Source organism: Chenopodium album, chromosome 23, assembly GCF_948465745.1.
Source record: "Chenopodium album chromosome 23, dcCheAlbu1.1, whole genome shotgun sequence".
Lineage (NCBI taxonomy): Eukaryota > Viridiplantae > Streptophyta > Magnoliopsida > Caryophyllales > Amaranthaceae > Chenopodium > Chenopodium album.
This window is the reverse complement of record NC_137856.1, coordinates 3465587-3492779: the sequence shown is the minus strand read 5'-3', so window position 1 is coordinate 3492779 and position 27193 is coordinate 3465587. Positions and strand designations below refer to the sequence as shown.

The 27193-nt window shown below is 31.7% G+C and overlaps 4 protein-coding genes across 4 annotated transcripts; 3 read left to right on the top strand and 1 right to left on the bottom strand.

The window, feature by feature from the left end:
• Positions 1 to 1164: 1164 nt before the first annotated feature.
• LOC145609605 (transcription factor ORG2-like) lies at positions 1165 to 3201 on the top strand. The gene is made up of 3 exons (XM_081665055.1): positions 1165 to 1515; positions 1949 to 2317; positions 3100 to 3201. Exons 1-3 carry the CDS (start codon positions 1165 to 1167, stop codon positions 3199 to 3201), a joined length of 822 nt encoding a protein of 273 aa, XP_081521181.1.
• Positions 3202 to 6078: 2877 nt separating this feature from the next.
• Positions 6079 to 8751, top strand: LOC145609739 (transcription factor bHLH101-like). Its single transcript, XM_081665202.1, has 3 exons — positions 6079 to 6420; positions 6937 to 7302; positions 8653 to 8751. The coding sequence occupies exons 1-3, from the start codon at positions 6079 to 6081 to the stop codon at positions 8749 to 8751; spliced, it is 807 nt and encodes a 268-aa protein (XP_081521328.1).
• Positions 8752 to 12960: 4209 nt separating this feature from the next.
• LOC145609604 (transcription factor ORG2-like) lies at positions 12961 to 16235 on the top strand. Its single transcript, XM_081665054.1, has 3 exons — positions 12961 to 13215; positions 14186 to 14563; positions 15892 to 16235. The coding sequence occupies exons 1-3, from the start codon at positions 12961 to 12963 to the stop codon at positions 15991 to 15993; spliced, it is 735 nt and encodes a 244-aa protein (XP_081521180.1). The 3' UTR covers positions 15994 to 16235.
• A 1354-nt stretch (positions 16236 to 17589) lies between these two features.
• LOC145609013 (putative disease resistance RPP13-like protein 1) lies at positions 17590 to 25287 on the bottom strand. Its single transcript, XM_081664590.1, has 4 exons — positions 25056 to 25287; positions 18931 to 21784; positions 17978 to 18051; positions 17590 to 17882 (listed from the first exon to the last, which is right to left on the bottom strand). Exons 2-3 carry the CDS (start codon positions 21745 to 21747, stop codon positions 17998 to 18000), a joined length of 2871 nt encoding a protein of 956 aa, XP_081520716.1. The 5' UTR covers positions 21748 to 21784; positions 25056 to 25287; the 3' UTR covers positions 17590 to 17882; positions 17978 to 17997.
• Between the last annotated feature and the right edge of the window lie 1906 nt (positions 25288 to 27193).

Here is a 27193-nt window from a genome sequence, read left to right as displayed (position 1 = left end):
AGATGTAACAATAATTTCTTTCTTTAATTCAGACATAAACAATCTATAACAACAGGTAAAACAATTGAGTAGGAAAATAATTAAGATGATCAAAACTTAATAACACAAATTAAGTCACTTTCACAAACGACTCAATACCCATAAGTTTGGATACTTTTGATCCCCTTTCTAATAAGTTTTTGATGAAATATGAACGTTCAATTTTTGAATGATAAATTAAAAGTTCAAATTTCCCCAAAAATAATCTAAGTTATAAAAAATTCACATTTTTTTTTCTTTTTGTTGACAAGAATAAAATCAGGCAAATACAAGTTTATCTGCCAGATAAACGAAATTTTGTTAATCTGGTGGCATTTCTTAAAAATATATTGAAAAAGCGTTGTCATTTGTTCAATTATATTTTTGATGAGGTGTTCAATTACTATTTGATTCGGAAATTACACATGTACCCCTCAACTAGTACATGAAAAGACACATGTACCCATCTACTAGTACTTGAAAAGACAATCATACCCCCAGATAAACAAATTTACAGCTCAATAAAATCTCATTATGCTATAAAGATTAGAGAACATCTTAAGGCCAAAGAAAATTATGTTTAAATATAAGATCAAAATTTCTTTTAATATTTGGAGCTATTCTTTCTATACTCACTTCTCCATTAAGCGCTGACATGTACTTGCATTTTTTTTATTTCTTTTTTGACAAATACTTGTATTTTATATTATAGTCTACGCTTAAACGATAAGGACATATCGTTAAGATGTTATCTTAATCAAAGTTGTTAGAGCATTAATTAATTCACGAGCCATTTTAAGAAATACACGAGCCTGTCACACTTAGTAAAACATATTTTTAAATTAAATTCTTGATTTCTTTCTAATTTAATCCAAATGATAATAAACGAGCATAATTATACACGGGACAATCAGGAAAAATAATGAGTCGACCCACTTTAGACCTACTTGTCTTGATTAATTACATTTAAATATATGATAATAATGACATAGAGCTAAAAAAAAAACAAATACTTATATATATATATATAGTCGAACTCAAATAACGATATCAAATACAGTTACACACTTATAAAATACTTTGGCATCTTTCTAAAGAAATTAAACCAAAGAAAAATCTTTCATAAAATTATAATTCTTCAAGAAAATGTTGGCAATGTCTCCTTTGTGCCCTACTAATTTAGGATGGGAGTACCCCTTAGATTTAGACACAAACCAAGCTTTATTTGATAACTTCGATTTCGATTTTGATTCCACATTTCTTGCTAATTTATCATCTTTCCAAGCTCAAGATTGTGAAGTTAATCATCAAGTGTGGAGTGATGATCATGGTAAGCGTAGCGAATCGCCACAAGGTACAAGCTCAACAGATCAATTTGATAATAATCCTTTGTCATCCAAGAAGCTTAATCACAATGCAAGTGAGAGAGATCGAAGAAAGAAGATTAATAACATGTATTCCTCTCTACGTGCTTTGCTTCCTGGAATTGATCAAAGGGTACGCTATTACTCCCTCTGTTCCTTTTTTATTTGTTACTTTGACTTTTACAGTCTCCAATGCAGCAATGCATATTTTTATAAGATCATGAATACGTACGATGGTGATTAAGTTTCACAAAAATTGATATTAGGAAATATATTTTAATTTGCATCTAAATACATCCTATATATTATGATATAGTTTAATGGTTATTATAGTTAGGTTTTGTAATTAAATTTTTAAAAGTTGACCATAAAAGTTAAAATGTAAGCAACAAAAAAGAAGCCTAAAAAATCAACATGCTTGTTTTATTTATTATTTAGAAATGTTATCCGTGTCTATTTCAACTTAAAAAAAAAAAATAATGTTATCTTCATTAGAAGGCTAAAATTTTTATCATTGCAAGCATTAATGAAATAATTTCTTGTTATTTTGCTCTAATTTGTTACAGAAAAAGCTAAGCATACCATCAACAATTGCACGGACGCTTGAGTATATACCTCAATTACAAAAGCAAATTGAAGATTTAACCCATAAGAAGGAAGTGTTTACATCTAAAATGTCCATTATACTAGGAAACTCAGGGGAGTTTGTCCTAGAACAAGACCAAAAAAATTGCATAATTAAGGAGACAACGAAATCGTGTTCGATTTCTGCAAATAAGCTTGGAGATAAAGAAATGGTGATCCAAATATCAACATTTGAGAGAGTTTCTATATCTGAAGTTCTACTCCATCTTGAGAAGAATGGTTGTATTGTCATTGATGTTTCTTCTTTTCAATCTTTTGGAGGGACAACTTTCTACAACATACATTTGTGGGTAAGTGTTTTTTTTTTTAATCATTGTCCATATATATACAAAAAACAAATTAAATATTTCTATCCCATGCTACTTTGCAAATTGCATTCTAGTAGATTAATAAAAACTATATATAACTTAATTAACATTATGAAATTTCATATTAATTCGGTTGTATATATTTTAAATCACTTAGTTTGATATTGCGTGCCTCCATTCCATAATAATAAACACACCTAGACTTTTTCACTACTGTATTTATATATTGACCTTGAACTTAATTCTAAAAAATTTATTATGTAAAATGTTATCAAGATAATATTGACATAAAGTTACATAATATCAAATTTTTTTGTATTAATTTTAAGGGTAATGCTATATGCAGCCCTATATAAGCACTTAATATATACTTCCTTTTTTAGTATTAAGTTGGAAATTTATCGACAATTCCGAGTAAATCGGTGTAATAAATGTTTATATATTGTCTTTTCATTCCATTTTTAGCTTCTTATATGCTGCCCTAAAGGCTGCATATATCTTTTTCCTGATTTAAATTTTATTTATTTATAAATAAAGTCAAACTAGTGCATTGACACAAATGTCAAATTTAACTGTGTTAATTATTATGAAACAAAGGAATAATAATAATTACTTTACACGCATTACTAAGAAGCTATAGTCAAAGTAATACATTTAATTAAATTTTTTATACACATTTCTTATTATTAAAGTGAATTAATCTACAAAGTATTTATTTATCGAGCTCTAAAGTTTAATCAAGTTTATGTTCATACATGTAACAGATGGAAGGAAGCAATATTGTAAGCTTTGGAAAAATGAATGTAGAGTTGTCATCCCTGCTACAAATGAAGCAAATGCAGATAGATGGAAGTACCTATAAGTAGTTCTTTGTACGAATTATATAGTGAACGGTCGACTCTTTTGTAAATTATTATTGTATTAAATTATAAAGTTGCCGAAATTAGAAATATAAAAACTCATTACTGTATTACTATCCATATATGATATATCTCATCCTAGACAGTAATCCTTGCGGACTTGCGGTATAGTGCATTAGTGCATAGCAGGACGACCAATAATGCAAATTGTTCATGCGACACCTAAATCAACCTGTGTACAACAATGCAAGCACATAAAAATAAAAAATCTTTATACGAGGAATACATACTCAATGACACTAATTTGTATCGAGGTAACTGTGAGCACGTAACAAGTAGGGAGCTCTAGATGAACTATGTCCACTTGAGCTAGTTCTTACTTCCTAATGGCTGCCCCCTACTCAGGCACACACATATATAGTTTAGTTTACGACATTACATAATATGAGTTAGACCAGTTAGTCTCGATCACACTCTCACATCTAAAGTTTTATTAAGTACGTACATACACTTTTCATGCCTCGTATTATGTGGCCTAAACTAACTGAAGCCTTGACCTCATCCAATAAACTTATCTTTTGCCCTCAGATTATACACTAGTGTACACTTATATAGCGTTTTTTTTTTCCACTTATTTAGTTATATGTTATACTATAACTTATACGTAGTATATATGATCTTCTTGTTAGCTATAAAACCTTGTCTTATCTAAATTAGGTTTCTATCAAGAAAAAATTACACAAATAAATATCTCACGTTATTGCACAAATACAAACTATGAAGTAGTTTATATATATATATATATATATATATATATATATATATATATATAGTTTAGGTTTAATTTGTTCATTTGATGAATGATGAGGAGGTTTTAAATTTATGGAGGCACGTGCCAGTCTAGTCCTTTCTTACTGCAAGGCACGAGCTCTTACAGTTTCATTAAATTAGTGGATTTTATTACAGTAATTTATTCCATAGTTTTTGGATTTGAAGTTACGTTGTAACCTACACTGTATGCGTCCTCTACAACAACAATGAATGAAAGAATATGTTAAGGTCATAGGTTTCTAAGAGAATCTTCTACATCTGTACACTGTTTGACTAGCTATGTTGACATAGTAAATGCATAAATAATTTTCATATAAAATTTTAAAATATGTTGACATAATGAATCCATCAATAATTTTCATATAAAAATTTCAAATGATATACAAGTACATAGAATGCAAAATATTCTTTCCGTTTTTACATTAGAGTCCCATTTTAACTTTTGCATAGTTTGGTACACTATTAAGACTAATATACTCCTTAAATTACATAATGATCGATCAATACACTCCTTATATTACATTACATAATGACCAATATACTCCTTACATTACATAATACAATAGATGATCCTAATTGTCGTAGCAACAAATTCGAAGAAAAAGATTAAGATGACCCTAGAAAACAATAATAAGTTCAGTAAATTAAATCCACACGACTACACCATATATAAAAGTATTTACCCTTACTATTCAATAAACACGACCCTCATTATATCAATGTTGTGAATTTTAGATGGCATCCAACATGCAAGAAACACTAAGGAAATCAACAAACATGTCAGAAAATAAATTTTATGTGGTTAAAAAAAAAAAAAAAAAGAGGAGAGAGTAGAGCCCTTTATTGAGTGTATATATATATATATATATATATATATATATATATATATATATATATATATATATATATAGTACTACACTACTAAATGCTCCCATAAATAATAAAACCATGCTAATAATAGGGCAAAAAATCAGAAATCTATAGCTACATATCAGACACCACAATAGTCATTGAAGGGGGCTAACTGATTCAAGGGATATTCTAACAAATTAATGAATTATACTATAAAGGATTATGTATACACCAAAGAACTAGATCACCATGAGGTACATGCTCTCGAACAAAATAATAGTCATCGAAGGGGGCTAATTGATTCAAGGGATATTCTAACAAATTAATAAATTAAGGGGGCCAATTGATTCAAGGGATATTCTAACAAATTAATGAATTATACTATAAAGGATTATGTATATACCAAAGAACTAGATCATTATATTATGAGGTACATGCTCTCGAACAAAATAATAGTCCATTTGATGTGTTGCTTAGATTAGATTCAGTCCGGTGAGGTAAATTAGAAGCAATACATGATGACGAATGATTGTCACAAAGAAGTTTAACTGGTTGTCGACTATTTATTCGTGATATTCCGCTAATTGATTATTCAACTAATTGGTTTGTCTTACTTCATAGTTCATACTACGTATAAATTATTCATTTATACTTTGCATTACGCTTGTTAGGTCTCTAAAGTGACGTGTACACGTATTAATGTATTTACAATTTCAACGACTTCATTAGTATTTTCGTCTTAATTTTTAAAGTTGTATGTTAAAAAAAAATATATATCAAAGTATACTTTATTCATATAAAATATGATTAACTAGCAAAGATCCAAAGAATATGCTATAACACCTAAGATGTTACTACGTATTAAATATTAATTCACGAGCCTTCTTAAGACATACACGAGCCTAACACACGCAAAAATGATTATTATAAGCTAATTCTAGTTTTTATCTCATAATTAATCTTTCTTTAAATTAATTAACGCAAGTTTCCACGAGCCTACCAATAGATTCTCGTTACCATCTAGTCAGATCATCACCTTCTTGTATATTATTATTCCTTAAATTGTATCGAGTAGTAAAAAATTATACTATTCAGTATTCACTTTATAATTGTCATATAAATTGAGCTAAATTTAATTTGTTTTATACTTACAAGATTCTTATTTTCTTTATTAAGTAAATCAATCCCACCTAAGAAAATATGCTAGCAATGTCTTCTTTATGTCCTAATACTAATTTAGGATGGGAGTATCCCTTAGGATTAGAGCCAAAACAACCTTTAGATAACCTCGATTTCGATTCGATATTTCTTGCTAATATATCATCAACATCACAAACTCGAGATTACGAAGATAATCAAATGTCTAGTGATCAAGCTAAGCGTAGTGAATCACCACAAGGTACAAGTTCAACAGATCAATTTGATAAGAATCCCTCGATATCGAAGAAGCTTAATCATAATGCAAGTGAAAGAGATCGAAGAAAGAAGATCAATAACATGTATTCCTCTTTACGTTCTTTGCTTCCTACAAATGATCAAAGGGTATGTACGTACTTTCTTATTTTCCATATTAATTTCTCTCGTATTGTACATATTTGCACTTCGAGGTTGGAAGGAAAAATTTAAAACATCTTTTATAAATTTATTTTCTCATTTTTTTGTTGTTTTATTTTCTTTGATCAAAATGATTTTATTTGCCTTCCTCATATATTTTAATTTCTAGTTTTTCTTTTTATAAAAAATCAAATTAATATATATATGATTTTGAAAGTTTATTTGATTTTACATTATTTAATACTTCATATCTATAAATTATGGATGAAATTAAAATTGATAGAGTTATATAAACCATTTTGGACTTCAACCACTAGTTTAAGCTTTGTTTAGTTGGGTCAAAATGTCTTTACGGCCCATAAGAATATATTCCCAAGGATTAAATTGTTCGCTATATATATAATGTGCTTTCCAAAAATTGAGATGTTGTCACATTATTGAATTTTTTTTTGTAATAGTGACCTTTTCTGATATGCAAAAACTAAATATTTAAATTTGTTACAGAAAAAATTAAGCATTCCAGCAACAGTTGAACGAGTGCTTGATTATATACCTCAACTACAAAAAGAAGTAGAGGATCTAATTCATAAAAAGGAAGATCTTGTATCAAAAACTTCGATATTACAAGGAAATGCTAGGAAAATTGTACAAGAGGAAAATCCAAACAAATGCATAATTAACAAGACGACGTCGTGTTCGATTTCTTCAAATAAATTGGGTGATAAGGAATTGGTGATTCAAATATCAGCATTTGAGAGAATATCAATTTCTGAGGTGCTTTTGATGCTAGAGGAGAATGGGTATCTTGTTCTTGATGTTTCTTCTTTTCAATCCTTTGGAGGAACGACTTTTTACAATATACATTTGTGGGTAAGTTACTATGTTACTATGCTGTATTGTGAATTTTTTATTTTTATCAGGATTGAGTTTTTTACTTTGTAAACTTATAAACATAGTCAGTGGCGGAATTAGGATTTTACTTTAAAGTTGGCCAAATATTTTTGTTTTTTATAATTTATGGGAGATTTGAATAGAAAATTATCGAGCATGTCTTTAAAAGTTACCACATTATTCTTCAGATTGATGAAAAAAAAAAGAGAAAGAAACGAGTGGGGACAGCCGGACTGGTCACCTATCCGATCCGTTTCCTAAGTTTCTATCTTACAAAGTTACATTTAAGATTAATATTGTATTACAGTATTATTATTAAGAAAATTTGACAATTACCACCTTCTGTTATGTCCATTTTAGCAATTACCACCTTCTATTTTTTTTTTTTTTTGAAATTACCACCTTCTACTTTCAAAAACATAAAAAGTTACCACCTTCTTGCCCCTCAACTACCACGTGACGTCATTTTGGGCTCATTTTTTCCATTTCCTCCCTATTTCCCTCACATTTCTCATTTCTAACTCGATTCTCATCCCCCTTTCACTTCTTTTCCCCCAAACAATCAAAAACACTTCAATTCACTCCTCCAAATCAAAATTGACGAACAATTATTGGTGGTTTGGGGGAAAAAAAGTGAAAGGGGAGATGAGAATCCAAATAGGAATTAGAAATGTGAGGGAAATAGGGAGGAAAGGGAAAAATGGGCCCAAAATGACGTCACGTGGTAGTTGGGGGGCAAGAAGATGGTAACTTTTGATGTTTTTGAAAATAGAAGGTGGTAATTTTCAAAAAAAAAAAAAAGGTGGTAATTGCTAAAATGGACATAACAGAAGGTGGTAATTGTCAAAATTTCCTTATTATTACTCCGTAAGTAGAAATTTAATTTTGTTTTCTTAAGTAATTAATGTCACACATATATTATTTCTATAAGGCAAATTATATTTTGTGTTTGGTTTATAATAAGGACATATATAATCTATGCATATAATTCAAAATTCTATGAAAGTGTATGAGAAATTTTTTACTGGTATTATATTTCATACGATTATAGAGGTTGAGGGATGCTTTTATAAAAAAACTTTTCACATTACACAAAAGTGGCTGGGAAAATTGGAATAAATACAATGATGTAACATAACATTATCTTAATTAGAATATTCTTAGCCAAAAAAAATATTGTTAGGTACTCTTTGTTGCATTACCCCTAACCATGTACGTATATATCTTAATTTAATTTATATATATAAAGTAATTTAATTGATTATCTACTTGTTAAGTATACTTCCATATGAGCATTGTGTTAATTGTATGTGTATGTATGTGTAACAGATACAAGGAAACTGCAACATAGACTTCCAAAAGTTGAATGAAGCATTGATGTTCCAGCTTCAAAAGCAACAATTAATGCAGATGCATGTATATTCCTAGCAATATTGAAGAACTGCCCTAACTATAGTTTTTTCTAACTATCGATCTAACCTTTTGTGATTGATGAATTTTTGATACATGATTTTTATTCTTATCATACATTAACATTGGAATTTAAGAAATTCATCGACTAAAACTGATTTATGATCTAAAAGTTATCCAATCGAGAATAACACGTTAAATTATATGTTATGTATTTAAAGGATAGAGAGCAAAGACCTTTAGAAGCCCAAAAAGTCGCAAACAATTTTACTTGCACGTAGAACTCTGAAGCTATTAATTGTATCTATGACGTTTTGCTGATTTATAACCCAACCTAAACCCTCACCTATAATGTGTCTTCGAGTATCACAAACCGTGTTGGGCTTAATCTACAATTAACTCCTCAATACTCACATGGTCCGCCACTTTAAACAATGCAAGCTAAGGATCAAAATCTATGTATTGAATTGTGTTTTAAAAAAAAAAAAAAAAAAAAAAAAAAAAATCTATGTATTGAACCGTGTTTAAAAAATCTATGTATTGAACCGTGTTCAGTTCAGTTGTTTTCAGTGAATCAGAATAGGCCTTAAGAGCCTAAAACCCTTCCTTAAATATAAGATTTTACAATGATGACATATATGATGCTAATAAACCCCATTAGCTTGACCTTAGATCCGCCCCCGCCTATAATGTGTTGTGGCCTGGAGAAGTAACCTTAAGGTTTCCTGTGACAAAATTTGTAGTAGTAGTTATGACTTAAGAGGGAACAAGGAGATCGAAGTACAAAGCATTTGATCTCTTCAGTTTCTAGCCAGATCCTGACCGTACTAAGAATTTGGCTTGCATTGATAGGCGGTCGCACACCTAACATAAATAATGCCTAACTAGACTACCTAATTATGTAATAAGGTAAGTCAGGATCGATCCCACAGAGAGAAGCTAAGGTTGTTTAACAATCAACTTTTACCAATGACAAAACTAAATAAGAGATAAAACGATGGATTAACTACGACTACTCATATATCAAACACAAATAAAAAATAATAAAACATCTAAAATTAAGTATCACCACTACCATAATCAATACAAGACAAATTCTTACCTCCAACAATTAATTATATGTTTCATAAGGAAAGGTATGCCCTATAAAATACCAAAGATCTCTCCTGAGTTGTCAATGACTTCTCTAATTAACAATAATCAAACCTACTTCCGTGGAGCCAAGTCATGCAAATTAAAGACATTAAGTCCGTCACTCTAAGTTCCTAATAATCCGTTCTATCTACTTCTGTAGAGAATTTCATACCCTTAATTATCTATTCAAATCCGTCAAAACTCAACTCCCATTGCAATTAAGACATACAATAAAATAAACAATACCAATTATCCCTAACCTAGTATTCGCATAAGCACAATCAATTAAGCATGAACAATATAAACAATTAATTGAGAATTTAAAAGAACAAATCAAGTATCAATCATGGCTAGAGTTGTTCAATCTAAACCTAGAATAATAATCTACACTAACATAATAAAATAAATAAAATAAAAGAAAGAAAAAAAAGAAACTATAATACTTGAGAGAGAAAACTAGGGTTCTAACCTGGGATAATAAAGTCAAGGAGTATTTATAATAAAGCTAGGAGTTTGGGATAAGTAAGGAAATCAAAGGGCTAAATCATCCAAACACGGACGTGCCACACAAAGGCACAAACGTGCCTCAGACCAATTCGCTCGTCAAGGCATGGACTGCGCGGGTAACTCAACTTAAAACGGTCATAACTTGTGATCTAGAGCTTTGTTTGAAGCGTGTAATATATCGTTGGAAATCTCTTGAAATCTACATTTCAATGTAATTTGAATAACTCCAATATCATTTGTACATCAAAAGTTATGGTCAAAATAGTGGACGAGACTCATATTTGTCAAGTTTTTCATCATCAACGCCTTTGCTTCCTTCTATCCTCATTTCCTCTCGAAAACATGATTTGAGATTCTTGAGCAACGTAGCTTTATACTCCATGATTATTATACTCAAGATTAGCCAACCATAATCCATTTGCATCTAATCGCTTGAAATTCATCAAAACACACAAACAGAGAATACTAGAGCATAACCTAAGGATGTGATCAACAACTCAACAAGACGAGTACTTTTTTTTAGGATGCCCATCTGTTCACCGAAATTTAGCTCCAACTACATCCGCATCCGACCCAGGTTGCACACCTGGCTTATAGAGTTGTAGTGAGTGAGTCTCCCAACAAGAGTTTTTGCATACGGTGAGGCTTGGACCCGAGACCTCCCTTAAGCTACGTCAAGTTTCTTACCAACTCTTGTTGGTAGACATTCACTAATACGTGTTGCAAATTAATGGACGCGAACTTGTTTTTATTAGACAAACTTCCAGTAAACAACTAAACATCAAACAATGTATATATAAATGATCAAGTAGCATTAAACATATTATAGTTATTGCTAATATATTAAACAAAAGGCATTATCACAATACTTTTTTAACAACTTTAACAACATTTATACTTATTTAATTCTTTATCGGCTTGTTATATGCATCATGAATAATCATACACCACTCGTACGTAAAATGCGAAATAGATAAGCATATTAAAATGCTTGTATTACTTCGTATATAAGTACAATTTAGGTGATAAGTGATACTTGATACTTTTAACTAAAAAAGATAACTGGTGCACAAGATGGCTTGAGGCAACCACGTGTAAATCTAGTGCATGACACACTTTTGTCATTCTTAATTATTTAACTTTAATCTCTTTATAATCACAAATTTATCCTATTGGATTAAATTAAATATTGATCACAATTAAGCATACATAACCCTAGCAAAAGCTAGCACACTCACACTTTAATAATTCATCAAGCATCTCTTAAAAATTAAGTTTTTGTACGGACTAATGTTTTAGCTACATCTAAGTTATCATCATTAGAAAGTATATGACCACCAGCATATGATTTTTTTTTATTAACTAATTAAGTTTATCCGTTATTTTCATTGTTTTAATTATAAGTCGCTACGAGAAGATGACACAACTCACAAGCAACTTGAGCTCATCACATGTCAAAACTCATCTCAAGTAGGCTTGACTCGAGATGATAGTGAATTGAGTTGAGATACTCAAAACTTAACTTGAAAACCAATAAGTAAACTTGAAAAAAAACCTATTATCAAATATGGTCAACCATTAAAGGAAAAAGATAGATGGAATTAATATATATTCAACATATTTGTTATACTATGAATGCTACATAGTCTAGAGTCTAGACAGTTAATTAGCTAGTGAGCTACTTAAAATCAACTCGGTCAAATTTGATCAAATCTTAGTCAAGACTCAACTCTGTTAAGACTCAACTCAACTCGAAATGTTAGCGAGCCAATCCAATTGATCTATCCCAAAACCAAACTCAACTTGCTTCATAAGCATGTACCCTGGCCCTAGTCGTAAAAACAAATAAATAAGATTATTATTGTTCAAATCCCATGCCTCTATGGACTCTTTGCGGGTACGAATTCCCTTATCCCCCTTCCACCACAAAAAAAAAATAAAAAAAAAATAAAATAATAATAATAATAATAATATAGAGGCCCTCCTTATTACCCTAACAAAAAGAAACTAAAATAATAAAAAGGTAACAAATAGGTTTACAAGTCAAATGCATTTGTATGAAGGAGTTAAAATATAATTATGATAATTATTATGGATATATTTTTTATTATTATCTAATTCTAAAGGATTTTATATATACATAAAAAAAATAAAAAATAAACAAAAGTCCAATAGGAGTACTATATATGTAAGGGCCTGTTCTCATTGACTGAACTCAGCTGAACTGAATTGAACTGAACTGAACTGCACTGAATTCAGCTGAACTGAACTGAAATGAATATTTTATAAGAGAAGGAAATTAGGAGTTGAACTGAACTGAACTGAATTTCAACGTAAGAGAACAGGCCCTAAGTGTAGTTATATAAAGAGCTTCACTAAAACACATTTGCCTCTTACAAGGAATTGATCCCAAGAAAATAGCTTAGCAACCAAAAAAAAAAAAAAAACCAAGCTTCCCTTCATCTCCTTATCAAGACCAAATATATAGTAGCGATGTGTCCTTTTGTACCCACTTTAGGATTGGAGTATCCCATAGAATTAGAAACATATGATCAAGTTTTACTAGATAATAATAATTATCTAAACATGGACGCCATTTTTCTTCCTAATATTTTGTTGTCTCAAGCTCAAGATGATAGCAATAATAATCTTGTTAAGATTAAGCAAAGAAAATCGCCGCTAAGTACAAGTTCAGCCGATCATCAGTTTGGGGCAGCCGTGACAACGAACACAACAATGAAGAGAAAACTTAATCATAACGCCAGTGAGAGAGATCGGAGGAAAAAGATTAATGTCTTGTATTCTTCTCTACGTGAATTGCTTCCCCCTACTGATCAAATTGTAAGTTAACGCTAAATTTCTACTTCTATATATACATTTAATTAAACATGATTTAATATTTCTAATAATTTAGTTTTGTTTTACCTATTTAAAGTAGGATTTATGTATAATGGTTAAAATTACGCGTGAGGATTCTCTCTAATTATTCAACTATGTAGGAGTCCGAAAAAAGTGCCATGAGATAGGCAAGGTATAACGTCCTAGGGGAAATTGAACTCCCAAAATAATTCTCAATAAATAGAATGTCAAATTTTGGAAATTATTGTATAACTGGTTGTATTATGTGCATGGGACATCAAAAACTAATTTTTCTTATAAACAAAAGAGGAAAAAAAAAAAAAAAATTAATAAGGTTGTACATACCATTGCATGCACATCCCTTGTGATTTTGCCTGTGGACTGGTTCAGCTTACTCAAAAATTAAGTATTTTTCACTTCATTCACCAAAATAATTCTTCTTTTCAATCAATAAAGCAATCATATTGATATAACATATTTACATTCATACCTTTATTTTTTTAATAATCCTGATTTAATTTCAATCAATTGTGATTAATTTCCCACATAATTTATTATTTATTAATTATGAAAGTTACCCCATTAATTAAGTAATACTTTTTGTTGTATAGCTAGTACTCCAAGTTTAAAATTTATTCTATTTCCAATTGATAGTAGAATAATAAAAATGTAACGTATGTATTGATGGTACAGTAACATACGTGTCGACAGTTGGATGATTTCAATTTTTAAATATGCTTAATATGACTTAAATTAAACCAAGCTAGTACAATACTACACATTAATTAAGTACTTTTTTTTTTTTTTTGAGAACCCATTAATTAAGTACTTAGAACGAACGTTTATAGTTAATTTATACATTATTGACTCAAGTTGAACTTTATTTTAAGCACTATATTCTCACAACAATTAAGTAATTAACAATGATAATTATTTACAAATCAAATTACAGAGAAGGTTAAGCATTCCTGCGACCGTTGCACGGGTGCTGAAGTATATACCAGAACTACAAGAAGAAGTGAAAGATCTAACACATAGAAAAGAAGAACTCTTATCAGAAATTTCAGCGTTACAAGGAAATAATGCAAGGGAAAATATTCACGAGGAAAAGCCGAAAATGGACAAATTTAAGGAGAAATCAACATCTTTTTCAGTTTCTGTGAATAATTTGAGTGATAAAGAATTGGTAATTCAAATATCAACATTATTTGAAAGGGTGTCATCATTGTGTGAAGTGCTTATATTGCTTGAGAAGAATGGTAATATTATTATTGATGTTTCTTCTTTTCATTCCTTTGGAGGAAGGTTTTTCTACAATATACATTTATGGGTAAGTACCTTAATTCATCTTTTACCTTTATACTGGACTTTAAAAGGAAGATATCTTTTTACCTTATCGGATGCATTTTATCTAGTTTGTTTAGTGACGATGACAAATAGGTCGTTTGGTTCATGTCAATTCAGTCCAAGTTATATTTTAGTGATGATTTATTTAGTTCAAAATTGATTTGGCTATTTAATTGTATGGTTGTGTTTGAATTTATGTTGATTAGGTTTTTACGATAATCTAATAACATTAGTCACAATAATTCTACGTGTTAAATTGGTTTGGACTAGATCAATTATAGCGTTAGTCATATATATATACACTTAGGGCCCGTTCACTTCAGCATAATTTCAGTTCAGTTCAGCTCCGATCAATTCAGTTCAGTTCAGCTTTTAATTTCTTTCTCTCATAAAATATTCATTTCAGCTCAGTTCAGTTAAGCTCCAATCAGTTCAGTTCAGTTTAGCTCAATTCAGTAAATGGGAACAAGTCCTTAGTAGTTAGTATTATTATATACTTGAACATTTAAAATTTTGAGTTAAGTAATGGAATAGGAGTAAATTTTATATTTTATGAGGTATTGACAAATGAAGAAGGGTTACTGTACAAGATTCTCCACAAGTCTACCATATAATTGTTGACTTCATATATTCCCTCCATATTTTAATAAGTGTTACAGTTTGACTTTTTTCATTATTCACATAATGGTTTTGACTTGATTACTTTACTAATATATACTACGTATATATATAAAAATAAATTTTTAAAAAATAAAATAAAAATGATATTGTATAATACATTGTTGGATTCGTTATGATATATACTTTCATAATATGAATTTTCTTATAATTTTATTAACATATGATTAGATAAATTAATGGTCAAAGTCGTGTCTCAATTTACGTGTTTGGTCATGCATTTCAGCTACTATATTCTATATGTGTTAATTCATGGCCATAACTTTTGTATATTGTTGTAAACTTGTAAGTTGTAACTCTACATTTTTTATTTTTTATTTTTTTGAAAGCTAACTCTACAATAATTTTTATGTTAATGTCGTGGCCACTATTTGTTCGACTAACTATATTAATAGTAGGGTCGATCACACCTAAATGCGGACGTACTAATTAATCTAGCTAATCCATAACAAACTAAGATAATAATTAGGTGCTAAGTAGTGGTCATGAATTATTTACAAGAATATAATGTTGTCAAAGCAGAACTTAAGGAGTATTCAATTTCCTTTCTTTTCTTTTCTTTTCTTTTTTCCTTTTATAAGGATAGTTAAAGATCAATGTTTTGATTAAGCTGTTTATTTATCTATTTAACAGTTGGAAGAAAATTATGTTGTCAACTACGACAAGTTGAATGAAGAGATATTGTCCTTGTTTCAGAAGCAGAAGTTGTATACACCTTGTACTCCTTGTACTTGAAGTGCCCATATCATGTCACATTTTGCTTTTTGATCTTTTTTTTTTTTTTTTACAAACCTAGGAAAAACATATGCATATCTTATACTTCATATTATAGTGTAAATGTCAATTTTACTCAATTATACATGCATATCATTGCTGTAGTATTTGTTACAAATGTGATAGAATAATAGAAAAATGATGAACATAGCAAGGAACTATTTGGAAACAACTAAAAAAAATAAAAAATGTAGTCATTGCTTAGGAAAAGAGGGAATAGGAGTTATACATCTTATTGACTAATTTGTGGTTGGTGCACCCAGGTGCACCCAAAGAACATTTAATATATTTAAAAGAACATGGGTAAAAAATGAACATGTTTTTATTTTATTGCAACTGCAAATCAATCACTCTCTTCTCCAGCAATTTCTCACTCCTCTTTCTCTTCCTATCACCCTCTTTCTTACTGCCAATTTTCTCTCTCCTTTACTCCATTGTTTTCATCTAAGAATTTCAATGAAGCTCTTAAATTGGGCTCATTTTGCTTCAATCTCGTAATATTAGTACTTCTTCTACTGTTTGGGTAAAAACCATTTTCAAAGTACTAATTTTCTCTCTCTAGAACTTTTCTCTCTATCTTTTTCTATTTTTCCAAAAAAAATCAAAATAGCAAAATTGTTCATCTTCAAAGTGAAACCCAAGAAAAAAATTGAACTTGTTTCAACAATTCAACCTTCAAACTTGAACAAATGGTGGATTCAAGTAAAATGTAAGTATAAATTTTGTACATGCAAATTATTTTTCGTCAATAATTTTAAAGTCAAAGTGTTTAATTTTGTGAATTTGGGGTTTTTTAAAAAAAAATAAAAATAAAATAAAGCTATGAAGTACAATTTGTTCAAAAAAGAACAATTGGAGGAGAAAGAAGAATAGTAGCAAATTGAAGCCAACTGGAAGATAACCAAGCAAGTTTAATTTTTCAAACACTAGCTTGTTCTTTTTCAAACAGTAACATGTTCTTTTTATTTCATGTTCTTTAAAATATGCCTGATGTTCTTTTCGGAGACCATGTTCTTTGTCAAACACAAACATGATCTTTTGTTGAAGATTATAATGCATGTTCTTTTTCAAATACTAGCATGTTCTTTTTCAAACACTAGCTTGTTCTTTTTTCAAACACTAACATGTTCTTTTTATTCCATATATATTCTTTAAAATATGCCTAATGTTCTTTTCAGAGGCCATGTTCTTTGTCAAACACAAACATGTTCTTTTGTTGAACACTAGCTTGTTCTTTTTTCAAACACTAGCTTGTTCTTTTTTCAAACACTAACATGTTTTTTTTATTCCATGTTCTTTAAAATATGCCTAATGTTCTTTTCGTAGGCCATGTTCTTTGTCAAACACAAACACGTTCTTTTGTTGAACACTATTATGCATGTTCTTTTTCAAATACTAGCATGTTCTTTTTCAAACACTCGTATGTTCTTTTTTTTTTCCTCATGTTCTTTAAAATAAGCCTCATGTTCTTTCCGGGTGCACCATGCGCATGGTGCACCCGGGTGCACTATACTATTTTCACTTATTGACAATGAAATATTTCCAAAGAAACCAAAGTAGAACAAACTAAATTGGTAAATGGTGTCGTCTTAGAACCGGAACAAGTAGATGTAGCTCGACCCAAGTCCAGATAAAAATAAAAATAAAAAAAAAAAAAAAAAAAAAATGCACAAGGCTCACACTGTGGTGTTTGTTGAAAATTGAGCAACAAGAGAATTACTCAGCCATGGAAAGCTGCATCAAATATGTTGTTGATGGACTTTTATCAGGTAAAATGTGGACTCCATGACGCTGATGAGCAGTTTCTCTACAGCGCCGACTTTGATATAATCCAATTTATTGATGCAATGCTTCAATATGTAATGGAAACCCAGGAATAAGTAATGAGAAACACCTCGTAGTGATTTTTTTCTTTTTTTTTTGTAAACAAAGCGTAAATGATTACCTTGTATTGATTCAAATGCTTCAAAACAGCCGTCCGAATGCTGAAACAACACCTTGAATGACATATTGGAAACCCTGTGAACATTTTGGTTAAAGAGATCAGTTTATTTGTCCATTTCAAGTGCAAAGCTAAACATTATGCATAATACTTCCAACAAAAATGGACTATCAACCACACTTTAATTCATAACTACTACTACAGAGTATATTCATCTTTCTGTACCTATACAAAAAAGTTTACTTGCATATATCATTCTATCACCCTTTTTCCTAGAAATAAGCATGAAACTCATCATTCAAATTATATCCCATATTATAGTGAGTGCAGTGCAGTATTTATCATTCACAATTAAGTTTGGCTTCATATAGATTCTTATTGACTTCGTAATTTCTAAAGCCAATTTTCAAGGCAAACCTGAAGTTGTTTACATACTTGGTTTACAAATGTAATATGGACTTCTTAATGGCAGTTAAAATATTGTGACATATCTTAGGCAACAACCATTGCTAACATCACAAAATTTGTGTTTTTAACAAAGGCTCTAGTAACAAATCCGAGCTTTGTTTTTATAACAGATCGATTGATTTTCATAATCTGGAATGAAGCTCCTTGAAACTTATCAATATATAAAGAGGAAGCAGCATTTGATGGGTGCAAAAACAAAGGATTCCATTTTTAAATAAAAATCAATCTCTAATATTAGAGAAAAACAAGGATTAAAGGCTAGATTTTTTAGGCTAAAGCTATGAGAAAAGAATTAAGCTGAATTATTTTCAAAAGAGAAAGTGAAGTATTTTCAAAATAATCCATCCAAAACCAAAGACATAGGAATAATTCTAGATTAAAACAGTATGAACTTAACACGATATGTTCCAAAGCAACCACACAATTTCTTTTAAAAAAATCGCTGCACAATCACTAACAAAATCAATGATAATTTTGATCTAACATACCTGGAGAGACGTGTTATGATTTTCTGCATTTTGAGAAAAGATGTGCTCAGCTTCAGCCGGTGTTGTAAGCATTTTTACACCATCAACAAAAACATCCGGAATATGTTTTATGTTTGACCAATGTTCACCTCCATCTTGACATTTATTTTTCAGCAGATTACAATTTCCAATGGTCAATGACTCTAATGATGATGGCAGCTTTGGTATCGAGCTCAAAGATCTGCACTCTTCAATCTGTAAATCAACAAGTGAAGCAAACTGGTACAGAAAAGAAGGCAGACTCTTCAGCTTCGGACAATTCACAATCTTCAGCTCACGAAGCGATGGCATGATATTGGCTTCCAATCCATTCCACTCTTGAAGCTCTGTCATATCATGTAACACCAATGACTCAAGCGAACGGAAACACCCAGTAGTAGTACAACTACTAGGTACCCCGCAAAAATTTTGGTCCAAACTTCTAATGTTGTTCATTTTTTTAAGATGAAGCAGTTTAAGATCTGGGAGCTCTCCGATTGTAGGCAAGTTACAGCAAGACTGACATCCAACTAACTCAAGTTTCTGAAGCTTAGTTACGTCGTGTGAAAGCCATTGTGGAAATGTAGCACCACTGTAATCTACAATTCTTAACTCTTTCAGCTGATGATGAGGTTTTAGGCCTCTGAGAACCTCCTCTGCAACTGAAACATTATCTTTCCATACTAACACCAACTTTTGGAGAGAAGACTTACAAGATAACATTGCCTCCTTAGTCTCTGCCTCGTCAGTGATTTTATGGAGGTTTGTTATCTTCAGTGATCCCTGGATATGATTCATATCCTTCAGCTCTGTAATACGATGCCCTTCTTTGTTATCTACTATGAATACAGGAAGAGTCCGAAGGTTGACGAGGTTCCCAATTTTGCTCAGCTTAGAGGCCATTCTCAGCATATCACTTTCTTGCCAATCAATGAATGCTAGATTAGTCAATTTGTTGAAATCTACAGGTAATTGAGGGATTTCAGGGTCGTTTCTAATCTTGAGAATTTGCAGGGCAGAAAGGTTAGCAAGCTTTTCAGGTAATTTTTTGACATTAGTGTTTGAAATGTCTAGATAACGAAGGTGCTTCAACTTTTTTACAGATTTGGGAAGGTCAGAAATATCGGTGTTATTCAAGGCTAGCACTTTAAGACCAGATAATTTATCAAAAAAATTAGAAGGAATTTCACCAATTTGCCCAATCTTTTGCCTATTGTAAAGAAGAAGCAATGACCTTAAATTTCTAAGGTGCTTCCTAACTTTGTCCCATAAGGAAGGTTGGATTTGCTTATTGGAAGACAAGGAAAAATGACGGGTGTATTTATCCCACTCATAAGAGCTGGACATGCATTCATCGCCACTTTGGACATATGTTTTCGAGCCTGCAGACATTTGGGCAAAGTCATGAGTGAATTTATGAATCTCGTACCTTGTCAAGCCACAGCTGTCAACTGGTTGAGGTTGAACAATCGATCGTTCCAGTAGCTCATTGAAAAAGTTCTGCCCATTTAATTCAAAACCTGATGCATGAGGTTCCACTAGTCGTTCTCCAATCCACATATGGATCAGATCCTCCCGACAGAATACGTAGTCATGAGGGAACAAGGAGAAGTAAACAAAGCATCTCTTCAATTTCAATTTAAGATTCATGGAGCTTGATTTTAGAATTGGAAGAATTTCTTTTTCAACTTCCGGCCACTTCCACAAGTCTTCGTGAATGAACCATCGATCCTCTTCCTCAGTCCCAAGTAATGACTGTGCTAAGAAAGTAGCAACCAACGGCAAGCCACAAGATTTTTTAGCCAAGTCAAAGCTTATAGAAGGCTGAGGTGGTGGACAGCGATGCACAAGGTCTATTTTGCGGCGGATTAAGTCTTGACAATGTTCCTCTAACAAGGGCTTTAAATAAAGGAGGGTAGTTTGAGCCATTTTTCCAACTCGAGGACTAAGAGAAGTAATGAGAATTTTTTTCCCAGCTGTTAGAAACTCTGTCTGGAAATTGCACCAAGTATTTGAAGAGACTTCTTCAAGATCATCTAGCATTAATAACCACTTATCACAGCCCAACAGATGACCTTGACCATTTCCGTTGAGCCTCCCTTCAGAATAGACCACCTGTAACTTTGAAAACAAGTCTTCCATACAAAATCTTGTGCCAAACATAGAAGCTTGTAATATAAGAGGAAATTTAGCCTGCACTTTCTTGTGATTGAGGATGTGTTCAGCAAGTGCACTCTTTCCAACACCTCTCATGCCAATTATAGAGACTCCATTCGAACCATATTTCTCTGAACAAGTTAGCTCTTCAAGTATGATCTGGACATCTGCATCCCTCCCGATTAAATTCAGCTTTTTGTTTGGAGGACTTGTTTTAATAAGAGGTTGAATCTGTTGGCTCAAGTCCACTTGTTCTTTCAAATCATATATTGTTTTAGCAATCCTCTTTTGCAACTCATCTATTTGATGAGGCTTAGTCAAGTTTTTTAGTGAGACCAGAATACAACGCCCAGAAACACTGGTATATGTGGGCGGTTTAAATTTTTGAATCTCATACTCAATCACTTCAATGAGATCTTCAGCTTCGTACAAATAGCTTAACAATTTATCTGCTTCACGTCTGCTGCTGGGTTTTACCTCATATAGCAGGTTTAAGGCTTCCTCTCTACTCATTTCCAGCTTTCTCAATGCTACATCCATATCTTTAATCTTATATATCTCATCACCGATGACTTTGAATACTGGATTCCAAATGGTCTTAAGAACGTTTGATGCAAAGGCATCCAGAAAAGCACTATCCATAATGCCCTTTAACCAAATAAGATTTCCCTTTGCCTTCCTGAAAATAGCAAGGGATATAAGATTAATAATGGTGCAACAAAAATTGGTGCAACTAAAATATTGTAAGGTTAGAAAATCCTACAAAACTTTAAATATGAGTACATATTTAAAGCTTGTAAAAGAATAAAGTTGATTAAATTATGAGAAAGCTTAGAGAGAATGAAAAAGCTTAATTATATTTTTTGGTGTTTAAAGAGCCATAAAGGCGGGATGGGAATTGATCTCAGGATCATCTGAAATTGGGAGAGAAGCTCTAACCACTTGAGGTATCTATCACTCTCAAAAAGCTTAATTATATTAATAAGTATACAATAGCATATATATATATATATATATATATATATATGTATGTATGTATATATATATATATATGTATATATATACATACATACATATATATATATATATATATATATATATATATATATATATATATATATATATATATATATATATATATATAACATTGAACATCAATATAGTATGATGGTACAAGTTACTCGATCAGGGGTAACTCGAGATGCCGGGGTTATTCGAGTTACTCCGTCAGGGTTACTCGAGTTGTTAGGATTACTCAAGTTACTCGGTCAAGAGTTACTCCTGACCGAATAACCACTCAAGTAACCCCTAACAGAACCCCTCAAGTAACCACTGGTCGAACCCTCAAGTAACCCTAATCGAACCCCTTAAGTAAAATATGACCGAGTAATTCCCGACCGAGTAATTCGAGTAATTCCCGACGGAGTAATTCGAGTAACCCCTGACCGAGTAATTCGAGTAACCCCTGACTGAGTAACTCAAGTAACCCCCCGTCCAAACTCAAGTAACCTCTTACCGAGTAAATCGAGTAACCCCTAACCAAGTAACTCAATTAACCTCTAACCAAGTAACTTAAGTAATCCCGCTGGCCACACCGTGTGGCCAGCCACATATAAAAATTTGTGTATATTTTGACTATCAAAGTTAGGAGTAAATCAATAACTAATAATGATAATAATGATTTTGATCATTATCATCTTTTACGCACCCATATAATACTCACCTGGTAACCCTTTATCATCTTTTACGCACCCATATAATACTCACTTGGTAACCCTTATAAAACTAATTAAGTAACCCCTATTAACACTAATGGAGTAACTTCTTATGATAGAGCCACTTAAAAATTAGTGTAAAAAGTTAGATCTTTGTAAACTAAACATTAAAAAAATTCTAACAAATATTTTTATGTCAACGTTTAATACAAAGTATTAAGCCAAAGCATTAGTTAAAGCGGTGTAGAGAGTGTATAGATAAGGCAATAGTCAAACTAAGATTAAAAAAAAAAAAAATGGAAGTAAAAATTTTCAACCATTTATTCAGTTATTCTCTAGTAATTTTATTATTTTAAATTGTTATAGATTTTTTGTTGCTAAATAATAAATATAGATTAAAAAGACAATAAAGTTTCTATTATTTAATTATTAGGGGCCGGTGGATTGGAGGTAGAGCTGTCAAAAGATGACATTCGACCCGTCTGAACCCAAAAAAATGGTGACCCGAACCCGACCTAACCCAACTTGAAACCAACCCTAGACTCAAGTTGACCCGAGTATTTGAGGCCTGAACCCGAACATGAACCGACCTATAGACGACCCGACCCGAATGTAATCGTAAATTATTGACCTGAACCGAACCTGACTCGAACCCGAGAATGACCCAAACCCAATTTAACCCCTCAAAACCCGAATTCAACTCGACCTGTTACTAACCCAACCTGACCTAACCCGATCCGAATTTAACCCGACTTGTTACTTTTCCGACTCGAATTTCAACCCGACGTGTTACAAACCCGACCTAAAATCAACCCGACTTGTTATTAACCCGACCCAAATTTAACCCGACTTGTTATTGAATCAATATGTATAGGTCATTATCTACCTCATATTCTCATGTTAGTATTCGAACAGAAATTGAATACTAACTCTATTCCTTCAATATTTCACTTAACTCACACACCCGTGTGACGATCTCATAAGAGACATACTATGAAACTTTAACCATATTTTATGATTTCTATAAAAGAAAACACATTACTCCATATTATGTAAATCCTTGCTCGATTTATTTCAACGTGCTTTGCTAAAATAATCAACTATTCATAAAAAAGCTAGAGTAGAACAAAAAAGAATTAGGAATACTCTCCACCCAAGAACGCAGACGCTTGCCAACAGCCATAACTTTGAAAAATGAAATGGCTTTAGAAATCAAGATATACTGAAATAACTAAAATTGAAAAGAAATGGCTATTGACTTGAACCGAACCCGCCCGAGAATGACCGATTTGATTATAACCCGCATATTATTGACTTAGAACCAAACCCGACTTAAACCTGAGAATAATGTAACCCGTAAATTATTGATCTGAATCGAACCCGACTCAAACTCGAGAACGACCGTAACTCGTTTAAACCCGTAAAAACCCGAATTTAACCCGACTTATTTTTTACCCGACCCGAATGTAACCCGACCTTTTATTGTCCGACCTAAACCCAACCCAAACCCGAAAGATGTATGATCCGACGTGACCCTACTCAAGCATGACCCAACCCAACCGATCCGCACATGTTACGACCTTAACCCGTTCTGACCCGACCCGAGATGACCCAAACCATTTACCCGAATTGACAGCTCTAATTGGAGGTACTCATCAACGGGATAGGAAATCAACTATCCTGATTCCCTATGATGTTTTTGACTTTTTGTTAGGCTATTTTTCCCTTTACCTTGTCCATTTCCCAAAATCTTCTAAGTTGATTCCCAATCCCCAAAGTTTTTCCATCCCCTTTCCTTAGCCACCACCACAGAACCACCTCCCCCCACCCCTGATGGCCCCTCCCTTCATCCGGAACCACATACTTTTACATTTAATAATCTTACAAAAATCTAAAAATCATCACTTGAAATTATGTACTATTTATACCTTAGCATTGACTTGTTTTTCTAAACTAATACTCCGTCTATAATAAATGAATGTTATCATGTACTATGTATGTTGTTGGATTAATCATACAGACTACTTTTTAATACCCAATATACATACTTGTATATCTTTTATTGAAATCTAATCAAAAATACTAAACATATATCAAATCGTAGATAAAATATATACAAAGTAAAATCTTCCGCTAAAAAATCCAATAAAAAGAAAGAAAACTTATCCAGCTGAAAAAAAAAAAAAAAAAAAACACACAGATCTGAATAGGAAACTGTCGGAAAAGAGAACATACCAAGTACGGCAGGGCTCAGATGATGAGTTTTGGGCAGATCCGGTGATTTGAGGAATTGAAAATCAAGATTTTGAAATAATAAGCTTATTGGGGATGATACTGACTTGAAGACTTGAGGAGTGGGGATGGACTGTTTAATAATAAACTTATCTATACTAATCTATTAAAAGGCGTTCCTAAGAACGTCCACGTGTCACGTAAGCTCTCCTCACTACGCCACGTCACCTACTCAACTGTTCATTACGTCAAGTGGCTCTCATTCCATTCGTTTTTCATTCCATGTCATGGACTCATCATAATAATAAAAAAATTGTTATCCACTAGAATTGAACCCACAACCTCTAATTCATTCAGAAAGAATCTTACCACCAAGCTAGGTAATTTTTTATGCAATCATTCGAAACAAAATATTAATATGTAGCAAATGACAATATGAACAACAAATTTAATTACAAGAAGAATAAATCATACATTACAATGTATATTAATGTTAATTCCATGTAATAATCCGGGGCATCGCCCGGGCCCAAAAACTAGTTGGTGATGATACTATGCTCACTAATACATTACTATGCTTATTGGAGTGAAATTAGATGATTCGATTGAATTTAGCTGATTGACGGGTTAAATAAGCTAATACTAGTACTAATGTTTGTTGGTAAGCTTATTGGGAAAGTTTATTTGCTTTGATAAGCTTTTCTAAGAAAATGTTGCTCATAATAGCGTTTGTAAAGAGATGATTTAGTAGGATGAGTTTAAATGACAAATTAAATCCCTCTTTGGACCGTTGTAAAAAAATAAATAAATAAAAAATTAAATTAAATGACAAATTTGCCAATGACAAATTTCCCCTTAGTGATACATATGTGTGCATTAATTTTGATGAAAGCCAAAAGGGGGAAAATAAAAAGGCAAACTCAATTGTTGACAAACTCTCTATCCATCTATGTTGAGGACTTGAGGTATATATCTAGTTCAATATCTCTATTTTTCGTTTTTTTTTTATTTATTTTATTTTATCTTCATTACTTTACTGGAGTTTGCTTAGCTTTGTTATTCATCAAAAAAAGGGGAATATTGTTGACCCTAAGTTTTGATGATGACTCGAAGGAGCCTAAGCAAATTCATAACAGTTTATCTTTCTATGTTAGTTGTATTTGATGACAGGTTCTTAGTGGAACTAAGTTTTTGCTATGAAAATCTGGAGAAAGGAGCATAGAACGAGGTTTGAAGACAGCTAATGCAGATAAGAAGAATATTATTTATAAATCAGAAAAAAAATATTATTTATATATCAGAAAATTTAGTCAAGTAAGAAGTATACATAATGGTAAAAGTCAAAATGTATCAACTAATAAAGAAGGGAGGACAAACTTTAACAAATCAATCAAACCACCTAAAACTTGCATAGGTCAAAGCATTGCATAGGTCAATGGAGAGAGTATTTTTTTTTATTTCAAAAATAATTATATCTAGATTCTAGACCAAATTAAATCATGGAAAATTTGATTTTAATAATCCAACCTTTAACCGGTCTTAGTTTATTAATCCCACCTTTCAATTATAGCTGATTACTCCAATCTTTACACCCCATTCTATTTTATTAGGCCAAGTTGACCGGCTACCTACTCATCAGGTAATATTTTTTGTTTTTCCATTTTCATTTAAAAAAAAAAAAAAGAAAATCTTCCCAGCCACCCACTTTCCCCTTCCCCTTCCCCTTCCCCGACCACCCCACCTCCCAGCCGCCCCATCCATTTTCCGCCGACCACCACCTCATCCACCTCCCACAAATCCACCTCAATATCTCTCTCTCACTCTTACTCCTTGCAAATCCACCTCCTCCTCCTTCCATTAAAATCAATCAACAAAAACTCCAACAACAACCCAAAAATAAAAAAAATAAAAAAAAATTGCGAATGTGAGTTTAACAAATCACTCACTCAAAACCCAGAATTTCAGCTTCCAATCCTAACAATTAACAAGTAACAACCACCATGAAAGCTCGATTGATTTTTTCATCATCATCATTTCATTCTCACTCCCTCCATTACCACCATTACCGACAATGTCGTCCTCATTTCCCCCAATTCCTCACAACCTCCATTTCTATGGAACTCAAGCTCCAAAACCCATCA